This window comes from Oreochromis aureus, linkage group 3, assembly GCF_013358895.1.
Source record: "Oreochromis aureus strain Israel breed Guangdong linkage group 3, ZZ_aureus, whole genome shotgun sequence".
Lineage (NCBI taxonomy): Eukaryota > Metazoa > Chordata > Actinopteri > Cichliformes > Cichlidae > Oreochromis > Oreochromis aureus.
The window spans coordinates 84,368,513-84,394,695 of record NC_052944.1 but is presented as its reverse complement, the minus strand read 5'-3'; the positions used below and the strand labels follow the sequence as shown (position 1 = coordinate 84,394,695).

The window sequence follows — 26,183 nt, the reverse complement described above, 5'->3', positions numbered from 1 at the left end:
TAATCAACTGTCAGCTCAGTCTGATCTGAGCTGTGAGTCTGTATTTAATCATCATAATACTTCATACTGTTTCTCTCAGAGTCGTGTATAACGACAGGTTCACTCACATTTGTGTGAATATAAAAGGTCAGAATACATTTCTCGTTTAACATACTGATCAAAGTTTTGGTTTGATTTACATTTTTAAGGAAGAATAAAGAATAAAGTTACTGTTGGCACAAGCACACAAAGAAAGCAGAGCTTTAGCTTTAGCTCTCTACATCACTTTTAAGCCTGGATGTTGAGCCTTTTGCTTCCTCTTAGCTGTGATGACAGTCTCTGTGTGTCCATCTCACCCAACATCATCCATCTGACCTGATACTGACTGACATACTAAAGATAAAATATTAAATTCATTTTGTATCACTTAAATTTAAAATACATTTAAGGTGGATTTCTTAAAAGGGAAGGGACTGACCTGACTGTTGTGTTGAGACAGGTGTGAAAAGGGAGTTAATCAGGTCTTATACTATGGATGTGTTTAGTTTTGGTCTGTAATACGTTTAGTTTATTATCTGTAAGTTAAGATAGCAAATCCTCCATCCAGAGGCTAAAATGATATCAGAGCTAGACTACTTTAAGTGAAAACAGATGATAGTCTGAGCCTTAAATTAAACAAGGTTAAAAAGAAATGCTGCTATCTACAGTGTGAGGCACTGAGCTCTATTATACCAGCTGTTTGTTGCTGTTTTTTTTTAATTTTCTTGGGTATTATTACCTTCCTGTTACTTCATAATGGAATGACAGTTAATGGTAAAAGTCTTGAATAGTTTTGAATAAAAAATAAGAGAATTTATATTTATTTTTCCATGATCCTACATTTCATTCAATCACTCGTGGACTTGTATGAATGTTACATATATTATTTTCACCTGTGGATTTACAAACATTCCATTTTATCCAAAGGCAAAGTTTTATTTGATGGTCATTGATTCAAGGTGAACACAAACTATTTCTCATAAAATCACTGACAGACAACAGAAACAGGAGCTCTGAGAGAAATTCAATTCAACTTTATTTATACAGCGCCAATTTACAACAACATTTGGTTTTATTTTACAGAAAGTTAAAACCAAACCCAATTCTGGATGTGTTTGAAACCTGCAGCTGATCCCTGTCTGCTGTTCACTACCTCTGATTTCTATCTGTTACCAGCATCATCTCATGTTCCCCAGGTTCACTGACGATGCTGAAATCACCAGCGGGAGACTAAGAGTGCGGATTTAAAAAGATTCAGACATTTTATTTTGCTGCAGCTCAACATGAGGCTGGATCCTGATTCTTTTGTTGTTTCTGTTTTCTCTAGATCAAGAAAACAACGGCAGCAGCAACAAGAAGCACAGCAGGAACTGACAGGCTGACTTTCAGTCCAACAGATCCTCCTGTCTGACCTGCAGGTGAGAAACAGGTGTGAGGTGTCAGCTGTCAGGTAGGTGATGAGTGAAGAACAGAACAGAATCCATTTCCTCTTCAAACTGCTGTCAGACATTATCTACTGCACTCTGATCACATCACTCAGACCAGCTGCTTTCTACAAAGTCTCATCAACAACATCTTTAGAAACAAACATCAACAACCAGGAAGCAGCTTCACCTCTGATCACACACACACTCAACTCTACTCACTCACCTGGAGGAACGACATGAAGGTAGGTGCTGTTGATGAACTCGAAACTGGGTCTCTCTTGGTTTGGTTTTCCCTGAGCAATGTGACACTTGTATGTTCCAGTGTCATTAATCGTCACATCCTTCAGAATCAAAGACACGTCTCCATCCTTCATCTGTCTGTCCTGCAGATCCACCCGGTTCTTAAAAGATGGATGCTGGCTGTCTGGAACAAAGTGACCATCTCTGTAGTAAAGGACATAATCTGGCTTCAGGTCAGCTCTGCTCCACTTTACAGCTGTGATGTTGTTGTTTGGAGCTCGACATGTCAGAGTGACGTTCTGTCCAGACTCAGCTGTGATGTTTGTCGGGCCTGAAAGAGGAAACAACACAGAGCAGAGAGGTTAAAGGTCAAAGCACAACTGCTCACTTCTGCAGTAGCCAATCAGAGTGAGGGTCATTTGTGTATAACCTCATTTTTCACTGACATGCTGCCTTTTCTGTAGCTACAGCTGTTTGTATACACTGAACAAAAAGCTTTGTAGCTGTATACTGACTCCTGACACTACAACACATCACACTGACACACACATATAAAGCATCAGTGTCTGCTTATATGTTTCTGTTTGGACAGTAGGGAGAGGGAGGGAAGTACACTCCTTCATTACTCTGTCAGTCAGGCAGGTGATGAGTGAAGAACAGCACAGAGAATCTCAGCTGTTCAGCTCAATTTGTGGATGAAATAAGAAGTAAAGTCAGAGTGATCAGCTTACCAGTGACTGTGATATTAACCAGGTTACTGATGACACCGTTACTGGACTCACACCAGTAAACTCCGGTGTCGTGAGGCACCAGCGTACTGATCGAACATGATTGACCATGTAGCTTTCCCCACCCATCTCCACACTTAGTCCTCTGTCGTTTGCTTGTGTTTCTCCTCACAGTCTGATCAGAAAAGCTTTCGTCCTCACAGTTTAGATCCACCAAATCTCCTTCAGAAAATTTAGAGCTGTTGGGACTCACAGTCAGACGAGCTGTGAGGAAGAAGAGAGGTCAGATATTACTCACTACTAAACTACTGGAATAACTCCGCCCCCTGGTGGCCTGATTGAATACTGAAAAAATAATTTTCTACCAGGTTGATGTTATAAAGCTGTGGAAACAGGACTGAGGTTTCTGGCATTTGCAGGCTATTTGCAAGTAGCACAGAGAAGAGCAAACATCTGAAGAGGCACAAGCTCCAACATTTTAGTAATATGAAGAACAACTTTGTTGCTTGACCAGCACGTTTTGGCCTTCATAGGTTTAAGGTTTAAAAACATTTTTAGGATTATTTGGTTCAGTGCAAATTACTGCTGCTAACAGTGAAAAAATCTGCAGACCTCATAGTTTTCAGAGGATGAGCATTTGTTCAAGGGTCCATTTTCTGCCAGCTCTTCATTTCTGTGCATGCACAGGATTCTCTCCCTCCCCTCTGCTTTCACTGGTGGGTGAGAGGAAGTGGGCAAATTCTACAAATGTCATTTAAAGATTTAACAACTCACTACATGTTAGTTCATGTTAGCTAGATAACACACATGTCTTAAAGACATAAAGACCTGGATGACCTCTAATTTTCTGCTTCTAAATGAAGATAAAATTCAGGTTATTGTACTCGGCCCAGAAAATCTTTGTAATATCGTATTTAACCAGATTCTTACTCTGGCATTACGTTGGCCTCCAGGAACACTGTGATGGACTGGAGCTGGAGGCTGCATGTTGGAAGGCTTTAATTCATTTTATTTGTGTTTGTTTAACAGGAAAAAATAATCACAATAAAAGTGAGACTAGTGAGGAACATTAGTATTTGAACTCCCTGCAATTTCGCAAGTTCTCCCAGTTAGAAATCATGGAGTAGATGCATTCCCACTGTGACAGAGAGCATTTAAGAAACAATTCAGGAAATCACATTGTATGATTTTTAAAGAATGTATTTGTGTAGCACTGCTGCAATACAATAGGAGCTGCTACATCAATGCAATAGCAGTGCTACACAAATGCTATATATCACTACGTCAGCAGTATCTGTCCTTTTGGTCATCCTGAAATTATTTTTCATGATTTTAAGGATCCAAAAAACTACTTTGGCTTTACTGAAGCAGTCGCATTTCCCCCCTAGAGACTTATATTTTCCTGCTTTACCGTCTAAAACTAAATCAGTTAAATGTTTATGCTCTGTCAAATATGCACTGAGATGAACTACCAGGAGGGGCACTGTAACCATAGAAACAAACAGAGCTCTGACGTGGTTGTCGAACTGAATTTACTTAAGCCTTAGAAAAGTAAAGTAGCCTTACAAAGTAGCTAAAATCGTGGACGTACAGCATTTGGACAGACAGAGTGATTAATTTTCTTTGCAAAAAACAAGAATCTTCAGGGTGTACGTCAGATGCCTTAAATGAGGAAGACTTTAATGCTTTACATTAAGGAGGAGGAGAAATTGATGTTTTCTAAAAAATATGAAGTGAAATATTTCTCTTGTCAGCGATGAAGCAGGTGGTGGCCGGCCTTTAGTCCACGGCTGGAGCCTGAGGTAGTGCATGAGGTTGAAAAGTACCGGCTGGGGGTTAGCGTAACCTGCTTTTAAAATGAAGTGTGGATTCGGGAGGGGGGCATGGGGGTGCTGAGAGGCAGTGCTTCGTTTAACATCTCTGAGCTTTCCCAATCAGAACTATCTCTACTGAATTTTGGCTCCGTCTGAACAGTTCTTTGAATTTTGTGGCTTTTTCGCTCAGCATTTTTAACCAATCCTGTGTAGGGATTCAGAGTACCGTATGAAACAGAGCTGCTGATGAACTCGTCTGCATTAGCGCTGTCCTCTGTAATCTGATGGAGACTCTGCAGTACCATTTGCAGAAGGCAGTACTTCTATTTCCCAGGGCCAAAGGTTATAACTCCTTTAACTAGATTTAAAGGCTGATGTTGATCTTCCTCTTTCACAGAGGGATAGTGAGTCTGTGTAAGTTGATTCCTCATCCTGATGTCTGCCTGCTGATGTGTCTCTTGCAGGCTTCTGTGCAGCTTGGAGGTGACGATTAGACTCAGAACCGCCCAATCAGGTGCAGTTAATGTGATGCTTGTCGTTAACGGCCCAAAAACTTCACTGGCTTTTAGCTGGTAAAAACAGAGCTCAGGAGCTCAGTAATTAAATGCATAACCCCAGACTCTGGAGGAATTTCATTGCTCCTCCAGAGTTTCTTCATCAGGTCTCTGCACTGTACATATACGCATCTGCCACCTCTTGGGTGTCACTGCAGATGCCCTGTAGCATCTGATGGCTGTCTGACTGAACATGGAGAGGTTATAGGATCTCATGGTCATGTTAATGGAAAAAAGGTTCTTGTTTTTTCTCAGATGAATTTTTAGGCTATTTTATTGCGCTGTTTATTTGGGCTCTATCTGCACCTGTAACCCGTAACACCTCAGAAGGTAATAAACGGCTGATTAGTGTTTCTAATCGGCCGTGTTGAAACTGCCCCCCGCTGTCTGATTGGTAAATGTTAGGGGTAGGGCCACCTCAGGGAGGAGCCCCACCTTGTGGCTCAAATCGTCAGCTAAGGGTTTGGGGCTTTAGCTGAAATTCAGGCAGTCGAGAGCTTCCAGCTTCTCATCGTTGGCTGACTTTGGGAAAGGAGGAGGAGGAGCTGTTTCACAGGGATCAGGTTAAGGTCAGACTCATTCTCACTGGTCAAATCGAGAGCCTGCCTGAAACATCCTTATTGATGATACGTTTCCTGCTTTATTAACGGGTCAGTGAGGATCCCCATGCTGGGAATTTGAACTGTCAGTCTAAAGGCTTCTCAGTGCAGACTGGTTGCTGTGTGGAGAAGCACCTGACTCTCTCGGAAAGTCTCGCTCCAATACGCCTGCCTCATGTGGAGCTGAATCATTTGTAAGTTTCACTTTTATTGTGATTATTTTTTTCAGGTTAAACAAATGCAAATAAAATGACTTAAAGCCTTCCAACAGGCATGCAGCCTCCAGCTCCCCCTGTCGTCACCCTGTCGTTGTCTTGTCAGAAAAGTGACATCTTTGAGCTGCATCAAGGCTGGAGCAGCGCTGCACTGTTAAAGTGTCATTATATTCATACAGTCCTTTTGTTGCCTTGAAATTTGTGAGTTTCAAAGTTTGACAGAAGAAAGTTACTGACCTCCGTATCCTGTGCAGCTCAGCAGTAAAGTGGGAACTGAAAGGAGGCAACAGTCACGTTATTTTGATTTTTCACACTTGGCAAAAGCAGAAGTTGTAAACTTCCGCAACACCACCACTCGCTCTTTTCTCTTCACTCTTTCTCTGTGAGACTGTTGTTGATCTACTTCAGATCATCAATCCCATCCTAAAATGTGTAAACTCTTAATGTTCACCTGGTCTTCGGGGACCCATTTATGGCCAGGGTTCGTTTCATCCACTTGCTATTTTTTATATCTATCAATGTGTGCATCTAGGTCCTGCTCTCATGAGGTTTTCCACTTGAGAAAGCCAGAAATAGGCCACAAAAGAAAAAGAAGGTCGATGTTAATTCTTTGTCACTACCTGGTGAAGATTAACAGGTCAAAGTTCTTTTAAAACTGGAAACATTGCTGCCACAAAAAGAGTCTCAGGGTGGAGGAAGTGTTTGAACTTTCTTCTCCCCAAGACTACTCGACAGGGAAACATTTATGCATTTATGCATTCATTTATTTAATTTACAGCCTCCATTCAGTGGAGATGCAGTTCTATGTTTTCTCATCATAAAGATGACTTAAAAGAAAATCATGTTTTGAAAGCTCCTGAACAAAAATTCTTTTATTTTAGACAAAGTTTAGACAGAGAAAAGTCAGAACATCACTGAGTAATTATGGAAATACTGCTGGTACTGAAGCTTCAGACCAGCTTGGCTGGAGAAGACAACAGAACTGCAGTCATGTTTTCTGGTGAAATGTTTAAGGTAATTATTACGTCTTGTACATACAGATAAAGGAATATATCGTACTTACAGAGCACTGACAGCAGAGATATTTCCTTCATGGTTTTTCTTGGTAATGGCGTTGAAACCTCAGCTCAGCTTTAAAGCCCTCCTCCTTCCTGTGACAGACTCCGTTGAGGTTTCATCACATTTCCTGGTGTGTACCTTTGTTTGGTGGCAGAGAAGTAAAAAATTATCAAAAATAAAACAGAGAATAGAAAACAATAATATAAATACATGAATATGTTCATGATGCATTCACTGGTGGGGAAAATAACGTGCAGGAAACAGCATGAAGTTTTTATTTTGATCAGAAAGATTCTGTACTTTAAATGTTTTTACTTTCTAAAAGGATTTGTCCTAAAATATGTATTTCATGGATGAAATTTCCAAAGACCAGCAGTTTTTTCCTATAAATCTGGTGCAGCTTGGAGTAAGTGAGCTGAGGAAGTGTCTTTTCCATGAGACTTGTCTCTGGTTAACATCTAAAATGTTGTTCAGTCTCACTCTGGCAGGTCTGAGGTAAAGAGCGGACCCAAACACAGGAGGCTTCCAAACACAGGCAGTGAATTTATTTACAGTGGTGATTCTCCCTGAATCCCACACAGTGCTTGATGGGTTTAGATTTTATTATTGTTATTTGTATTAAGAAATATTTAACCATATATGCTTAGAGGTGTATAATCAATTGTGTAGTGATAGGATGTGTGATCCTTAGTAGTCTGCAAAGGCTTTGTGTGCATTCCAGAGTGTTCTGGAATTCACACCCACATCCTGGGAGCATGGGAGAGGTCGTACCTTCTCTTATTGTTTCATGGTAGGATAAACGTATCTATGTCTGTTTTAGGCTAAGTGCCTTTTGTTTAGATGAACTTCCAGACCAGCAGGTTTAGGGAAGTCTTTATGGGGTCAGACTCTGACCCCCCCCCCCCCCCCCCACACACACACACACACACACACAGACACAGACAAGGTATTCTTTGTTCACATGTATACCTATGTAAGACGTTATATGTTAATGAACCTATGCATATTCATGTAACCTTAATAAAAGGAGTGCTATGGGGAGCCTGGCTGAGAGTCTGACGGAGGTCAAGTGGGTGGAACGACACTTGGCTCCAGGCAGGTCTCCCTCATGCATGAGTAACACAAAGAACTTTGCCTACTTGTGTCTTGCTTTTTGCTGTGTAGTAAATTGTCTTGAACATTCCAGCAAATAGGTTTATGCTACAAACCTATCAGTGCTCGTGTCCGTGGCGTGAATCGTTTAACAGCAACTCCAAATCTGTACAGTGGCTCCGCTCCCCTGACAAACTCCATTCCCAACACCTAGTGAGAAAACACACATACTTTGAGCTGGCAAGCAACACACATGAAGTTTTAAAATGCGAACAGGGGCTGTACTGAAGCGTGAACTCAATGATCCAGCACCGGTATAGAGGCCGCTGACGAAAGGAACGACTGGCGACGGCTGATGAGCAGCAGGTGTGGCTGTCTTCAGCATGGAAACTGGCCTTCGGGATACACAGACAAGTCCAAACACCTTTACACATAAACAGGATAACAGGGGACCGGGAAAGGAGCTGGGACAAAACACAAAATACACAACAGCAGAGACCCACAGGCAGGGCAACCCACGAGGACTACAAGCCCAGGATAAACCCAAAATCCAGACATATAAACAAGCCCCAAAACACATGAACCCTGTGTCCCCACATCCAGACCCATGACACACTCTGAATGACTAAAATGCAAACTTTGAGTTTTCATCGAGTGATGGCCTCCAGCTCGCACTGGAACGGTTCTCAGCCGAGCGTGAAGCAGCGGGAATGAGGATCAGCACCTCCAAATCGGAGGCCATGGTTCTCAGCCGGAAAAGGGTGGAGTGCCCACTCCGGGTCGGGGATGAGCTCCTGCCCCAAGTGGAGGAGTTCAAGTATCTCGGGGTCTTGTTCGCGAGTGATGGGAGAAGGGAGCCGGACATCGACAGACAGATTGGTGCTGCGGCTGCAGTGATGCGGACGCTGCACCGGTGCGTTGTGGTGAAGAGGGAGCTGAGTGTAAAAGCGAAGCTCTCAATTTACCGGTCGATCTACGTCCCTACCCTCACCTATGGCCACGAGCTGTGGGTAGTGACCGAAAGAACGAGATCGCGGATACAAGCGGCAGAAATGAGCTTCCTCCGAAGGGTGGCTGGCCTCTCCCTTAGAGATAGGGTGAGAAGTTCAGCCTTCCGGGAGGGGCTCAGAGTAGAGCCGCTGCTCCTCCACATCGAAAGGAGCCAGCTGAGGTGGTTCGGGCATCTGACAAGGATGCCTCCTGGGCGCCTCCTGGGTGAGGTGTTCCGGGCATGTCCCACCGGGTGGAGACCCCGGGGCAGACCCAGGACACGCTGGAGAGATTATATCTCTCGGCTGGCCTGGGAACGCCTTGGTGTTCCCCCGGATAAGCTGGAGGAGGTGGCTGGGGAGAGAGAGGTCTGGGCTTCTCTGTTTACGCTGCTGACCCCGCGACCCGGCCTCGGATAAAGCGGAAGAAGATGGATGGATGGATGGGTTTTCAAACAAAAACAGCAACAAGTATAACAAAAAAAAATAAAATAGCAAGCTTTTTTAATGAGCCTAAAAAGCCAGAAAAGTATGCAAGCGAAGCATAAATATAACAAGGGTAATTTGGCATTCATCACTGACAAAGAGTTCATCAAAAACCCATTTGAGTGCAAGAACTAGGGAACAGTTTACCCTGCTATGAATAGGGTTACCGGGGCCCTGCCCTAAAAGCAGGCCTGGTGAGGGTGCCTGAGAGCGAGCGTCTGGTGGCCGGGTCTTTGTCCATGGGGCCTGGCCAGGCAAAGCCTTAAAAATGGACATGGGCCCACCATCCTATAGGCTCACCACCTGCAGGAGACACCATAGGCGTCAGGTTCAATCTGTTCCGGGCAGCGTCTAAGGCCAGAGTCTACCAAGACTAGTGACTGAGACATGGACTGTGACCTCTCTGGTGGGGAAGGATGCATGAGGTACCGGCTAGATATAGTCGGGCTCACCTCAGTGCACTAACTCTGGGTCCTGACTGTCAACGGTCCTTGACAGTTCAGACAATCTGCCTTCTTGGAGTCCCTGGGTGGGATGCTTGAGGGTGCTCCAACCGGTGGACTCTGTCTTATCTTACTGGGAGATTTGAACATTCATGTGGGCAATGACAGTGAGACCTGGAGGATCATGACTGGAACGGCCTGCCATATCTGAACCCAAGCATTGTTCTGTTACTGGACTTCTTTGCAAACCACAGAACAAACACCATGTTTGAGCTGAGGGTTGAGCTGTCAATTAATCACCACCTGGCGGTGAGTTGGATCAGGTGGCTGGAGAGGATGCTGGACAGACCTGGTGGGCCTAAACATAGAGGCACCTGGGAATGCCAGGCAGAGGCTCCAGCCAAGAAGATCTTCAACTCCCAACCCTGGCAGAGCTTTGACAACATTCTGAGGAGACTGGGGACACTGCATCCGAATGGACCATGTTCAGCACCTTCACTGATGAAGCTGCTGTTGGCTTGATCAAGTGATGGCCTCCAGCTCAAACTGGAACTTTTTGCAGCTAAGCACACAGAGGCGATCCAGTGTTTGCAGTCGTAGCGCCTAAACTGTGGAGTAATCTACCCATTCACATCAGGCAGGCTCCTACTGTCAAATCTTATCTTTTTAAATCTTATCTTAAAACACATTTGTATTCACTGGCTTTTAATGAAGTATGAAAGTTAATTGATACAGGGAGTGCAGAATTATTAGGCAAATGAGTATTTTGTCCACATCATCCTCTTCATGCATGTTGTCTTACTCCAAGCTGTATAGGCTCGAAAGCCTACTACCAATTAAGCATATTAGGTGATGTGCATCTCTGTAATGAGAAGGGGTGTGGTCTAATGACATCAACACCCTATATCAGGTGTGCATAATTATTAGGCAACTCCCTTTCCTTTGGCAAAATGGGTCAAAAGAAGGACTTGACAGGCTCAGAAAAGTCAAAAATAGTGAGATATCTTCCAGAGGAATGCAGCAGTCTTAAAATTGCAAAGCTTCTGAAGTGTGATCATCGAACAATCAAGCGTTTCATTCAAAATAGTCAACAGGGTCGCAAGAAGCGTGTGGAAAACCCAAGGCGCAAAATAACTGCCCATGAACTGAGAAAAGTCAAGCGTGCAGCTGCCAAGATGCCACTTGCCACCAGTTTGGCCATATTTCAGAGCTGCAACATCACTGGAGTGCCCAAAAGCACAAGGTGTGCAATACTCAGAGACATGGCCAAGGTAAGAAAGGCTGAAAGACGACCACCACTGAACAAGACACACAAGCTGAAACATCAAGACTGGGCCAAGAAATATCTCAAGACTGATTTTTCTAAGGTTTTATGGACTGATGAAATGAGAGTGAGTCTTGATGGGCCAGATGGATGGGCCCGTGGCTGGATTGGTAAAGGGCAGAGAGCTCCAGTCCGACTCAGACGCCAGCAAGGTGGAGGTGGAGTACTGGTTTGGGCTGGTATCATCAAAGATGAGCTTGTGGGGCCTTTTCGGGTTGAGGATGGAGTCAAGCTCAACTCCCAGTCCTACTGCCAGTTTCTGGAAGACACCTTCTTCAAGCAGTGGTACAGGAAGAAGTCTGCATCCTTCAAGAAAAACATGATTTTCATGCAGGACAATGCTCCATCACACGCGTCCAAGTACTCCACAGCGTGGCTGGCAAGAAAGGGTATAAAAGAAGAAAAACTAATGACATGGCCTCCTTGTTCACCTGATCTGAACCCCATTGAGAACCTGTGGTCCATCATCAAATGTGAGATTTACAAGGAGGAAAACAGTACACCTCTCTGAACAGTGTCTGGGAGGCTGTGGTTGCTGCTGCACGCAATGTTGATGGTGAACAGATCAAAACACTGACAGAATCCATGGATGGCAGGCTTTTGAGTGTCCTTGCAAAGAAAGGTGGCTATATTGGTCGCTGATTTGTTTTTGTTTTGTTTTGAATGTCAGAAATGTATATTTGTGAATGTGGAGATGTTATATTGGTTTCACTGGTAAAAATAAATAATTGAAATGGGTATATATTTGTTTTTGTTAAGTTGCCTAATAATTATGCACAGTAATAGTCACCTGCACACACAGATATCCCCTAAAATAGCTAAAACTGAAAACAAACTAAAACTACTTCCAAAAACATTCAGCTTTGATATTAATGAGTTTTTTGGGTTCATTGAGAACATGGTTGTTGTTCAATAATAAAATTATTCCTCAAAAATACAACTTGCCTAATAATTCTGCACTCCCTGTATTTGATGTTTGGTGAGATAAGTAAACGATAACGAATCTAATTTAATGTTGAATTTTATTCACAGATACTTTTGTGAATATGTTCACTGCGATAGTCTATTGTACTGATTCATATGAAATTAAATTAATAATCTTTATTGGTCTCTCTAAGTAATGGGCATGGTAATAAACTGCAGTTTTATTAAACTGATTTTATATTTATGCAGTTTATTTGAGGATTAATACTCCCAAAGCAACAGGGATGGTAGCATTTCACTAAAATTCAATACTACATTAACCTCAAGAGGCCAGAATACGAGTGATCATGAAACAGGTTGAGGTTCACACAGCTGAGCTAAACTGTTCACACTTCATGTGCTACTGAATTTGGTGATTGCTTTAATCAACAATGTGAAAGACACAAACTATTTTATGTAAAAATCATCCAATGGCAACACTTATTACAACATTAAAGTGAGGGTGTGCGTATATTTGAACTTGTATATATAGTTTGAACCCTGTGTGGATTTTAGAAAATCCAAGATAAATTCAAACGTTTGCATCCAGTTTTTTGTTTTTTAAAGGCATTAAAGACGTATGCTGTACAATCATTCTACCCTGAAACAACTGCAGTTCAAAAAATCATTAAAAGCCCCAAATTACCATGATGTTCATGCCCATCGTGATTATGTGGAAATGATGATGAATGCACTGGAAACATGAGGGAAGTGAAAGAGCTGAGTTCATCATTGGATGTCTGCTGCAGCCTGAGTGTATTGCATCATAACTAAGGGAAGGTTCACAGATGATCCAGCTCATCCTTGGCAGATTGGTGTCTGTGTGAGTGAGCCTGGCTGCAGGACTGTGAAAGATACAAAAAAGTGTCTCTGGCCCATCATTATGCATGATTTTGAATAAGATAAATTATATAAAGTATGTTGTAATTGATGAACAGGATCATAATTTATATATTATTTTGCTGATTATTAATCCTTCTTAATGCTAATCAGAATATTATCAAGTATAGGTTTAACCAATATAGTAAATGAGAGAATATAATCTGAGTAAGTAAATGAGCGTAATAACAGGCCTCTCACTGATTCTATATGAGGTGGCTTGTTTGTCACCCTGGAGGGTTTCTGTGAGAAGGTTGGGAGGGGGGAGTGAGTGAGACACTAAGGAGACTGAAGAAAGTCAGAATCTCTGACTTTAACATGTACGATTTAAGAAATAAGCTGTATTGAGTATATTGTGATTGAAATCCAAAGTCATGAAGAGGAAAAACTATTCCTATGTAACTGAGTTACAAGAGAACATACTGGAATCATAAACACTCAATTTTATTAGATTGAGTTAATGATGAATCCTGTTGAATTAAAATTGTATAATTTTTTTTTTCTCGCCTGTCCCGTTTGGCTCTTTTGCCATCAGAATTATTGTCTAAAGGCAAAGAAAGATGCCCAACGGATTTATTTTACCAAATGGACCATCCCAGCCTTGCCGTATTGGTCTATTTGATTCACCTTTTATTGTTTATTTTATTTTATTTTCACTTGCTCAATATGGGACAGACTTGACTGGGAAAAAGAAAAGGGAGAAAGAAAGAGGGAAAGAAAAACAACGGTGAAGAGGAACTGTTATGAAGGGCAAAAAAACAAAAACCAACAAAACAAACAGACAAAAAATACATATATCAATCACCTGGATCACCTGTTGAGAAAGAAAAAAGAGAAAACAAGCAAAAAAAAAAAAGACAGCAATATAATAAACAACATCATCGCGATGATCTATGTGAATATGACAGTAAATACTAAATATTGAATATTATTGTGCAGCACGTAAGATCGACAGCGCACAGTGTGCTTTGAGGTAGGAGCCAAAAAGGGTGTAGTTTGTGCGTGAGAGCACCCGTGTGTACACCTGTGAGCATGGACGCGCTTGTTTTTTTAAAAGGTTCCTTCATGTAATGATCTGCTAGAGGGTGTGGGGGGCCACTGCCCCGTCCTCCAGGGCATGAAGCAGGTATGGAGGAGATCAAAACTCTAGACATCCAGAGGCCCTCAGAGCACAAGAGACCAAGGAAGACCAACAGAGGGGCAGCCGCGCCACTATCCCAGAAAGAGCTGAGGAGAGTCCCAGATGAGGGGTCACTCAGCAGCCGCGGAGCAGAAGCCGGGGGGGGTTGCAGTGACGTGCCCGTGAGCTCCGCCGGCAGCCAGCTGTGCCAGAGTGACCGAGCTCCAGGCAGAGAGGCCGAGGGCACCCCACCTCCGAAGTGGCCCGAGCGAGCCCCAGGCTCCAGGCCCCGATAAGCAGCCGCCAGGAGTGAGCCGGTGGGTACCTGGACGCCCATCCCTGGACACAAAGAACCACCAACGCACCGATGTCTGAGGGCGTCTGCCACTGGCAGGGGAAGTGGTTGGGGGAGATGGGCCTCCAAACCTTGGAGGGCCTGAGATGTCCCCAGAGAGGTGGCGTCTGATACCCAACCTGACATATAGACACAAACAAACAGGCACACACAGATACAAACATTCATTCCCACCCTCATGCTCTCATATGCAATTACTCAACACTCACCCAACGTGGAGACAGACATAGAGAGACACTGTACACACAATCACACTCCCCAAGCGTACTCTATACCCCAGGTCTAGGTACCCTTGCCCCTGGAGGGGGAAACTGCACCCAGACCCCGGTGGTGTTACTCTTTTCCCTGGGGTGGAGAGAAGCAGACCGCCCCGACTCCGCAGCATGGAATGCACACAAAGTCTTTGCAGACTACTAAGGATCAGACCCCTATTCGATTATAAACTCTAAGCATATATGAGTAAATATTTCTAAGCATAAATGACAATCAACCATATAAACCTGACACGGAGCACCCCCAGAACCCCACGCCCACCCCGGACCCACCCAGAAAAATTGTATAAATTGAATGAGACATGAAGACAAATGATTCGTATGTGATTAATTATTCATATGTTGGATCATGTTAAAGCAAAACATGGAAAAGTAGAAAATTTAACCACTTTAATGAAGTGATTTTAATGTTATGCTTAAAATAAACTTAGCTTTAAATTATGAGAAAGAGGCAACAGGATGTGACTTAAAATAAGGTGATGGAGATGTCATAATCATACGACATGGGCATCACAGAGAAGGAGGAGAGAGAAGGATGCAAGCAGGGTAATGAGTATAAAGGAGGGCTTCTAGGAACACGTGGGGCTCTTCCTCTAGTTTCTTTCCAATGAGCAGAACAGAGGACCTGGGAGTCCACAATTAGAAATAGAAAACAGCAAGAAACTCCAGGAGGAACCCAAACAGTGTGGAGCCACAAATTAGTTTCATATTTTTCAGCTTTTTCTCTGTTCTTTGGAGCAAATTAACATGGAACAAAGAGAAGTGGGTCATGGTCCAGGCGTGTCCATTCTCTCCTCAACCTCTCTCCTCTCGAGATCAACATTAGAAATAAGCATTAGTTCAGAGTAGGTTACTTAGATAGGCATAATTCAAGTGATTTGATTATGTGATCATAATTATTAGTATTATTTGATTTGGCTTTTGTTTTGCTTCTGCTAAATGGCTTTAAAAAAATATCCTGATTTCAAAAGTTGTGGACATTCGCTTTTTAACCTTTTGTGAAACAGTAATAGTAAAAACTTGTGCATTGCTATTGCATCACTTAAAGTGTTCTTACTCTATCCTTAAAATTATAGATCCTTGGGGCCGATTTTTCCAGGCCAATAAATTTAACCTAGTTAGTTACAAATTGTACTCGCTATACAAATACAGGCCATTTACCATTTACCCTGGCAAGCACACCTTCAGACTGAGTGTGATCAACATCCGGAGGACTAAGAAGCACTAAGAGCATAGGTGTCAAACTCCAGTCCTCGAGGGCTGCTGTCCTGAAACTTTTGAATGTGTCCCTGCTGCAACACACCTGAATAAAATTATTAGGTCATTAGCAAAACTCTACAGAACTTGACTGCATGCTGAGGTGCCAAATCAGCCTTTTGATTCATGTTACAGCAGCTCATGAGTGAATGAACATGGTGCACTAAAAGTATTTTTAGAAGTACATTTTTCCAAGGGTAAGGGGCTCCACCTCTGCATACAGTCAAGTTCTATGCGTGGCCTCTGCACCTGTCCCTCCTGCACTTTCCTGCTAAGTGTGTCAGATGTTTAGTTACTCCTTGGCCTCTTTAGCAATAAAGATACTTTTAATAAATCTAGCCTATTTGCAGTTCTGAACTAAAGACTTCGCTTCGCACCCTCGAAAAAACTGTGGTTGTGCAGCCGAAGGTAGTGTAGGCCCAGTTTCCTCTCCTGTGGCAGATTGTCCCGAGCAGGCAGGAACATGAGGAGGAAGCATAGTCCTAAACAGAATCCCCCGGTACACAACCAACCCGTTCATGTGTCTAACAGTTTTTCACCACTCAGCAGCATCAAAGCGGTGATTCTGATCTGCGACATGTGAAGCTAGAGACACCAGTAACCATAGTCTTCTAGGGGCCGTAGTGTGGAGGGCCAGGAGGGCCAAAATCAATTAATTTAATACGCCATTAAATAATTAATTAAATGTTTCATTAATTAATTAAAATTGGAATTAATTAATTAAATAAGCAGTACAATAATTAATGAAATGCCCATTCATTTCATTTAAAATATTGATAAAGTATTCATTCATTCATTTCCAATTTTAATAAATTGACACATTTACTTAATTGTTTAAGTTTATTTATGTATTTATTTAATTCCTTTTGGCAGTCCTGGCCCTGCTGCTGTCTTCAAGAATTTATTTTATCTGTCAGCCTCACCCATCAGGTGGCCAAGTCAGGGGGCGGGGTTCACACTGATCGAGTCAAAACCATTGCTTTGGCCTGGTGGCTGTTGTTTAGTGGGTGCTCCCAGTGGAAATGCTTTTTCTTCCCCCTCTTTCCTCCTTGTATAAAAAGATGTTAAATGTTAGTTTTAATTGAAAATTAATGCTTAACAAAGTTTAACACACATGAAAACCAGATAACAAAGAAAACGAATGGTTAAGCCTAACGTGCTCAAGTGAGACATTAAACTTCAGTAAAACTATGCAGTTATGAAACGTAACTTTAACCTCAGCCAAACCGATGTGCTCAGTTGTAAATAAAACAGCAAAGTAAACGTGACCCGACAGACAGAACCTGAGTGAATTATGTCCTGTGTTTAATCACTGAGAGCTAAAACTCAGCGGAGGTTTTAAAACTGTGCCAGTGACCGGATATCAGCCGCTGATAAAGTTAGTTCGTGGTTCAAATGCTCTGTAGTTTTCTCAGTGTCCATCACCTCCTTTTAAATCATGTTTGTCATCTTTAACACAGGTCAGTCACTCTGAATGAAGCACAAGCTCCAGCAGCTCTGTGCTCAGAAAACAAACTACAGTTACTTATCTTGTGCAGAATATTGTGCCGAAATTACGTTATATCAAGCTGCAGCTGCCCACGTTAAACTGTGACTATCACCAGGTAACATGGGCGTCTTTCCTGAATTAGCAGCAGGTGTTAAACATCTGACAGGTGAGCAGGATGTATGCAGATAAACTGAGGGTCTGTCGAGCTGATCGCTGGTATCGTTAGCAAAATATCGGCTTGTTATTTAAGTTACAGAAATACAGAGACACAAGACCAGGTAGAAAGAGACAACCGTCAGGTGAAAATGAGAATCTGTGGATACAACATGTGGAACACATAAATCTAACGTAACGTAAAAAACAGTTAAGCTGGAACATCGGAGCTGTGAGCTTGGTACACTGTCAGCTGACTGTTATAGGAAAACATCGGAGCACTTTTGCAAACATGCTCTATGTTGACAACCTGATCAGATACGTAAAGATTACGCCACTACATATTATTAAAGTATAGTTTGTGACAGAAAAAACGGGTATTTTAAAACTTTATTTACAATTTAGAGCATCACCACCAATGCTGCTTGTGATCTGGAATACATTCTGGGATACCTGGCTGTCCCAAGTCCACACTACCACCAGTTCATAGCAATCGATTATCTAGGATCGACCTGTCTTGACTCACTGTGCATGATAACCAGTACGATTATAGACAAGCTTAGGGCGGCATCGTCACTGATTTCTGTAACTGATTCAATTCCGATTCAGTTCAATTTGAACTCTGGCAGTCATATTTCATTAGACCTTTATTTGGATTTTTTTAACAAAACAAAACCACACAGCAACAACATATATATGCATAAATAACAGTAAATAATAAATATTAAATATTACTGAACAGCACATAATAATGCAAGATATGTTTAGAGGCAGCAGCAACCAAGATACTGTGTGTCTGTGACCTGTGTGTGTGAGCGATCGTGTTCATGAGTCTCTAATAGTATGTGGGGAGCGCACAGCCCTGCCCTCCAAGACATGAAGCTAACATGGAGGAGACCTGGGCCCCAGACATCCAAAGGCCCCACCCCCCAGAGCGTGAGAGCCCCAGGTGGACCACTGCAGGGACAATCCGGTCTTTAAGTGATGACGTGCTGAATCCTGCTTCGGGGCCCAAAGTGCTCTGCGTTTAATAGGGCTATTGTGCTTTTAACATATTTTAATGCTTCGTATCTTGTTCCATTTCATCTCAACAAGCCCCTAAAAACAGTCAGTGAGATCCAGGGCTGGACTGGGACAAAAAATCGGCCCGGGCATTTTGACTAGAGACCAGCCCACCAGGTATTATAGGAAAAACCATAAAGCCTTTGAATAAGATAAGATAAGATAAGATAAGAACAACTTTATTTATCCCGAGGGAAATTCTTTTGTCATGTACATGCTCAAAGCAGCAGGAGAGACAGGGGAGCAGATGAAATGGATATAAGATATACAATATATACAATAAGAATAGTGTACAGTAATATACAGTAGGATAGTGCAAGACAAATAATCGGATAACTCTAACAAAGTAATATACATAACTATATCCTGGTGAATAAATAACTTAACTATCAGTGCAGGCGGTTCTAGAAAGTGACAAAGTATTGTGCAATAGAATAAAGGGAGTAGCAGCGTATGATGGGGGGATGGAAACAAATATTCAATAAGTACTCTTGGATAATATTGCACGGTCTGGAGGGAACAGAATAACATAGGTAATAGTCTCAGGAGAATCACCTACAGAGTGAGGAAGAGTTAAACAGTCTTATTGCCACCGGTACAAAGGATTTACTGTGGCGGTCAGTTCTGCAAAACAAACGTCGTTGTCACAGTGATGTACACTGTCGTGTTGGTATATATGTATCAGTCTAATAAACTTAAACCTACACCATCCTCCCTATTCTGGTATTCTAAAAAGTACCCGAAAGTAGACTGCTTGGTCGAGTTAACCTCCTGAATTATCTACAACACATGGTGAAAACCTGAAATTAAGACAGAGAAGACTAGAGGTGAGACATGATCATCACTGATTACTGATGACAGATTTAGATATATTTTCATAAACCATTCATTTGCCACATCAATAAACAGCATGGCAGGGCAAAATATTTTTTCCTAACATGGCAATCTTTAAAAAGTGAGAGGAGACAGAAAGACAGGTGAGAAAGAATAAAACTTAATTGACTTTTTGATGGCATTTTACACACAGTACTGGTACAGTATCTAGAAAATGTGGGAAAATGCTGGCATCATATACAGTACTTAGCTACTTCTGAAGAAATTATGATGGGACCCTAAAAAAATTACTATGTACAATAATGGATTTTTATACATTTTACATCAGATAAAAACGTTTGTTGTAAGCTTCAGATAATTATTTCTAAAAGCGAGACATGTTAAATGAGAATAAGAAAGAAAAGTATTTCCTTGTGCCCCCCTTTCCCTGTTAATGCCCTACCTGCCCCCCTGACAAAACTTTGCTAGACCCGCCCCTGCACAGTTACCAGCTGTCAGCTACGTAGAAAAGGATCCTGGTGTTATTTGTCTCTCAGAAACAGTTCATAACTTCCCTTCAACTCATTCATGTCACCTAAAAGGTAAACCTGTTTCTCCATCACCTGTTCAGCTCTGATGATTCAGTAAGGACATCTCCTGGTTTCATCTTCATGTTTCCCTCTCACCAGATAACCAAACTGATATGATGACCAGCAGCTTTTACAGCTGTGGCTCCAGCAAACATCAGCTGATACTAGAAATTAATATTAAATAAATTCTAACAACAGCTGATCAAGCTTAAACGTGTTGCTGTTGTTTAGTGCGACATCTTTTCTGGCGCAAAGTGGGCGATAAACAAACGAGAGAAAAGCCGATCAGCTGATCATTGATCAGTTTCATGATTGAAGTAGCAACAGGAGAGGGAGGGGGAGAGAATGAGAGAAGAAGAGGCAGCTGTGCAGCTGTTAATAGAATGTCAAATATAATGTCAGTATTATCTTTTAATTATATAGGTTTACTTCTGGTAGAGTGCTGCATGTAATCATTTGTGTTTAGAAGTATGTAGTTGATAGTATCCTGAAAGAATGTCTCATCCTAGGAAGCTTGTGTGGTTCCAGAGTGTTCTGGTTTTCACACCCACATCCTGGGAGCATGGGAGAGGTCGTACCTTCTTTTATTGTTTTATGGTAGGATAAACGTATCTATGTCTGTTTTACTCTAAGTGCATTTTGTTTAGATGAACTGCTGGACTTCCAGGCCAGCAGGGTTAGGAAGTCATTTTATGGAAACACATACACACACATACACACACCTAAACATCCACATTCCAATATAAGGAACAAACACCCACTGATGTATAAATAAAGGCCAGGGCAGTTTCAGAGCGCGAGTCTCAGAGCCCGCACCTCTGTGCAGGTTCTGTGGCTGCCCTTGCTTGCAAGTAACTAACTGCAGTGTGTGTTTCTCCTCTCTGATTCTCAACTGAAGAAGTGTTTTAGAATAAATCTCCTGACATTTGTTTTGGTCCTCCGAGCCGGATCAGAAACATCAGAACTGTTGTCTGTGACTCTGTTCCATGATCTGGCACACTGTTTCCTGACGCCGTGGAGCCAGCACCGAAGACTGTGCACAGCCCTACAAGGATGACCCGGGACGTTTGTGTCCGGGCCGGTCTGTTCCACGGCGGTGGGATTCAGTTTGACAATCCGAACCACCAGTGAGTCGTCTGAGGGTGAGAAACACTATTTTGATATATAAAACGGCCGCAGAGGTTTACTGAAATGCGTAAAATAGGTTAGGGTTCGCCAAAAGGAACCGAATTAGACCAGTTTCAGAGGTAGCTGTGAATTACTTCGTGACAAATTAAAATACGTTGAGATAAAGGAATCAAATTAGGTTTAAGTTCGCCAAAAGGAACTGTGTTTAGACTGGTTTTTAGAGGTAGCCGTGAAATACTTCGTGACAAATTAGCGCGCAAATGTCTATGTTTGTAAAAGTGTTGTGTTTGTGTTAATGACTGCGGAGCAGACGCGGTCTGTGACACGGTTGCTGTTGTTATCATGGGTTCTTGAGTAAGTAAGACTGCCTCACAGGGAGACAACACATTTTTGCAAGAATTTACTCCCAACAGTGCGAGGTATTTATATTCTCATAACTGTCATGAGTGTAAACTGGTCGCTGGAGAATCTCAAATGTTGGAAGTTTTCAGAAAACACGGCAGCCTTGAAGAGCGTGCAGAGAAGGCCAGCCCACATCAGCAGCATTTAAGCTATGCTCTGGTGAATGGCTTTCCCTCACCCCTTGCTGACACAAAATATTTAGATGATTCTTTAGATTGCCCTGATCAACAACAGCCTGTGCTCCTGACCATTAATTTAACCAGTTGTTAACAGTAATCTGCATTAAGTTTAAGGTTGCTCAAATTCAGTACAATGACATATGAGATGAAGTAAAATAGGTAAATATTTAAACTAATGACGTGCATAGAGGCACTTGACCTGTTTGAAAGACTGTCATTCTAATATGAGCCATTGTTGAGATATAGAGCACACCTATGAAAACAACTAATATGCTGAACCCTGTGTGAAACGGCTAAAACTACATGATGGAGAAGCTGAAATTAATATGTGTAAGTCTTGCCACTGTGGGCAAAGCACGCAACCACTGTGTGAGGTTGTGTTGCTGTCTCTTCTGAGCTGATGAGCAAGCTACACATTATCAGATCAGGAGCTGGCTGAAAACTCATCAAAGAGAGAGAAACAGAACTATGATAACTCGAGTATGTAGCGTATCCGTGAGTTCAGCTTCTTCTTTCAGATGCGCAGCAGTTTTCCTGCATCTTGACTCTTGTGTATACAGTGTTTATAGCATCAACATCATGTTTTTTTGTTTATTTGTTTTGTTGGGTCGAAAACTAACTAGATAAATTTGTGATCATACTTATGGATCACCATGGCACATATCATCAGCCATATGATTTATTTATGCAGATGAAAAAAGTGAGTGTGAATGTGCCTGATGTCGCAGTGTGTGTGTGCGTTGTGTAAACGTAATTGTCACAAATTGTGAGAGCGGTGATTCTACAGGTCACCAGCTAGTGTAAAGAAAGAAAGAGTAAAAAAGAGACAGAATCTACATTGTAGATGGAAAATAATAGGAAAAAGGTTTTGTGTTTATCAGCCAAGAACAACTACAATCTCACTTTCTGCTTTTAAGAAAGGAGAGTTCACAAAAAACAGAGAGAGAGTTCTGTGTGTTGGTTAAGCAGTGAGAATAATGATCAAAATGTCTCAGTGTGTCACTTGCAGGTGAGGAGCAGACCCAGATCAATTTCCCATATGCAGCAGTCGGACAAAAATTATAGTTTAACATCATTGGAAACATTCGGGCCAAGTTTTTGGCTAACTTATTTACAGCTCCATGTGTCCCTCATCCTCACAAGCGAGCTCTCACTCCTCCCTGAAGACAAGGAATGCAGTTCCAAAGAGCAATAACATGGCAGATAAAGAGACAGCAGCAAATCCTGAGCAAAGAGACCCAGCAAGCAGCAGCAGTGTGGACAAACAGCAGTGGAGAAGAAGAGCAAACCATCATCCTGACTGATTGGATGAATGACACTGTGTTTCCAACAAGCTGCAAAGTCACTGTGCTTGTGAAAAGAACGTTTGAGGAGAACTGAGGAGACTGTTGGAGGTTGACATTTGCCACTTTCGGAGTAAAATGGCAAGAAGAGACAGTGGAACACAGGACAAAGCTGAAAGAGAACTGCCGGCTATTGGACTGTTGAAGTGGGAGAGGACAACAGAGTGAGAGTAAGTAAGGCCACAGAGGAAAGCTGTTGTTTAATCTGGGAAATCAAAATTTGGGTTAGCAAACCTGGGGAAAAGAAAACTGACTGCTTAAGTGGAAAATTGTGAAGGAATCTGAACCACTGCAAAAAGAAACATATACAAAATCACACACACAAGCAGAACATGCATTAACCATACTAACACAAACACAAGAGAGCCCATGAAGATTAGACAACATCTTGAGCATGTGAGTCTGTTTATCATCTTATCCAAGTCACTTAGTGTGATGAGAAGTGATGCAAACACCGGTGGACTCATAGCACGTTAGTTTAAAATTATCAAATAATAGCAGAGAAGTGTGTAGGAAAGGCAGCTTTAAGAACATGCCCTGCTGGAGATGCAACTCCACAGACATTGATTAAACCTGCCTAATAACACAAACACACATGCAATGAAAATCAGCTTGTTATCTCTCATCAGTGTTAAAATAGTGTAAATTTAACAGAGACTTGTTATCAAATGCTGAATTTATCCAATGCTGACAGTTAACTCTCTAGGTTGCAGGACAACAGTTTAACTTTTGTGGGAAAAAAAGATTCTGGTTTGACCAACCAGTGATCAGACAATAAATTTAGTTGTTAATATAGTAAATTGGGAGATGCTTTCTGCCTGATTGATGCAGCACAAGTAATTTACTGTATGAGGGAAATTCTATTTTTGTGATAACATTTTGAACATGCATTTCTGTTGTCCTGTCAACTTAATGGGTTATTAGCTGATATGCAAATTAGTTGATGGTTCTTAGATTAAGGGAAGGTGATTGAATTCTAGCACGAGTGAATGGGAAGTGTTGGAGTTTGTTAGAGTGGAGACTCTAAAAACACTGAGTTTCCTGTGAATCCTGCACCCAGATACACAACTCTGAACACATAAGAACACACTTCTTTTGTGAAATGCATGACGACATGTCACATGTTTTATGATGAAGGGAAAAAAGGAAAACTAAATGAGATCTTTGGCCTAAATGAGTAAAAAGGTACAGATTAAATTCATAGCTAATGAGACATGAGGCTTATGTTGTGTGTTGTGCGGCTGATGGTTGGTTTGGAGTTTATCTAGCTGATGATTTTTCTTTTGTTGTGAAGTTGAGCCTGCCAATTAGTATGATGGTTTGATAAATCATGCTAATGGTATGATTTACCCTCCTGAGATGAGGAGCATGTGTCATGACTTAACGAGGCCTTTTTTATTTTGATACTTTCACAGTGCACTGAAAGTTTTGTTTGACAATCTCGTTTGAAGCAGATCTGCACAATTGGAACAAAAAGCGCTATACAACATGTCGAGAAAACCGTTGCAAACCGTTGACTTTCTCCAAAAAATTTAAATGGGCTCAGGAGAAAGTCACTTATCTGGGATAATTAAAATGAAAGTCCCTGTCAAAAAGGATTCAGCGAGATAATCCAGTCTAAATTCTTCTTTTGAAATTTTCTTCTTTTTCTTTTTAAAATGACGTCATTTTGCTGAGTGTGGAAACTGAATGCGTCGATGGGTTCCACTTTTAACAAAGAATGAATGAATGCATGAATGAGTGAATGACAAATGAGTAAGAGAAATAAAACTGACTGATTGACAACAGCTGACAAAAGCTGACAAGACTGACTGACTTAACACCATTGTGTGAAGTTAACCCCCACCTGACAAATGTGTGGATGCATCTCTGTGTGTGTCTCTATAGAGATTGAAAATGTGACGTCATTGAGGGGTAAAACCGCAAAGGATTGTGGGAACCCAAGGCAAGAGGTACTAGCGCACGCAGGCTTTCAATTGAAATAAGTTACACAGCGATAAAAAGAAACAAAAATGCCAAGAACCTGTTGTATTATTAACTGCACAAGCCGGAGAACGACAGCCGCGTGAAGTCGACGGAAATGCGTTTGGTTTTTATCGGATTCCGGCGTGAAGAGAAATTCTCCAAGCCATGTCTCCGAAGTCACGAAGAGGCGACGGATGGCCTGGATTGCCGCTATCAGAAGACCTAATATAACGTTCGAAAACACTCCACCTCACATGTTAGTCTGCTCCAAGCATTTCCACAACGGTAAGTGTTTTGTGGTATTTAATACGTCTTATATGGCGCTGAACAGAAATCATCACGCTATGCTCCTTTGTTTATTGTGGCTCTGTGTAATGTTTGCTGTATTTTGTAGGCAAACCAGCCTACGAAATGCTGGAATGCGATCCAGACTGGGCACCCTCTCTCAAACTGGGCCACACAGAAGTTAAAGCTTCTACCACTGCTAGATTTGATCGGTTAAAACAGAGATCGAAATCAAAACAGCCACGAAAAGGCCAGCGTTCCTCTGGGGCAGAGACAGCTCATGCAGGTGAAATCCATCCAGGTAAAATTGTCAATGTACATAAATAAATACCACTTTTTCCACATTAAGCACTGTCTTATTTTTGCACTTTCAATGATCTTGTCTTTGTCTGTGTGCATGTATGTCTTTCAGCACCAGTCACTACGGAAACTACAGCTGAGAGCCAACCACAGCAGATAAATCCAAAGCACGAGGATGAAGATCTGCAGGAGTGTAAAATGTGTTCTCAAAGGTTACAAGAAATAGCACACCTTCAAGAAGAAAACCTAGTGTTAAAAAAGAACTGTCCAAAAAGAAATTAGACATGGAATTCTTGAAAGACGAGAACTCTAAAGTTAAATTCTACACAGGGCTGCCTTCTTTTGCTTTACTAATGGGGTGCTACAACAAATCAGCCCGAGCTTGCCAGACACTGACAGGAAAATTTCCCAGTTTCAGATGCTCTTGCTAACTCTCATGCGTTTAAGACTCAACCTTCCGATTGCACATATTGCACACCTCTTTGATATTAGCCGGACAACCACTTCCACTGTGTTTAACATTACTGTAAATGTGTTGTACGCTCACCTGAGTCCATTGGTGCACTGGCCTGGAAGACATTGCATACAGGCCAGTATGCCACACCAGTATGTAGAGATGTTTGGTGACCGGGTGACAGTT

At 41.9% G+C, this 26,183-nt stretch overlaps 2 protein-coding genes across 2 annotated transcripts in view; one reads left to right on the top strand and one right to left on the bottom strand.

The window, feature by feature from the left end:
* LOC116335110 (neural cell adhesion molecule 2-like) overlaps positions 1–26,183 on the top strand; it is a 660,945-nt gene that overhangs the window by 28,400 nt on the left and 606,362 nt on the right. The window lies entirely within an intron of this gene.
* LOC120438319 (selection and upkeep of intraepithelial T-cells protein 8-like) lies at positions 1,038–6,734 on the bottom strand. The gene is made up of 5 exons (XM_039608741.1): positions 6,659–6,734; positions 5,833–5,868; positions 2,417–2,677; positions 1,669–2,016; positions 1,038–1,430 (listed from the first exon to the last, which is right to left on the bottom strand). Exons 1-5 carry the CDS (start codon positions 6,687–6,689, stop codon positions 1,342–1,344), a joined length of 765 nt encoding a protein of 254 aa, XP_039464675.1. The 5' UTR covers positions 6,690–6,734; the 3' UTR covers positions 1,038–1,341.

What these genes read in the sequence shown, in the direction of transcription:
- LOC120438319 (XM_039608741.1), bottom strand. Translation starts at nt 6,689, where the DNA reads ATGAAGGAAATATCTCTGCTGTCAGTGCTCT. An exon ending in GGTTAATATCACAGTCACTG is followed by an intron (nt 2,017 to 2,416) that starts GTAAGCTGATCA and finishes TTCCTCTTTCAG; the next exon opens with GCCCGACAAACATCACAGCT. An exon ending in CCTTCATGTCGTTCCTCCAG is followed by an intron (nt 1,431 to 1,668) that starts GTGAGTGAGTAG and finishes TCTCACCTGCAG; the next exon opens with GTCAGACAGGAGGATCTGTT.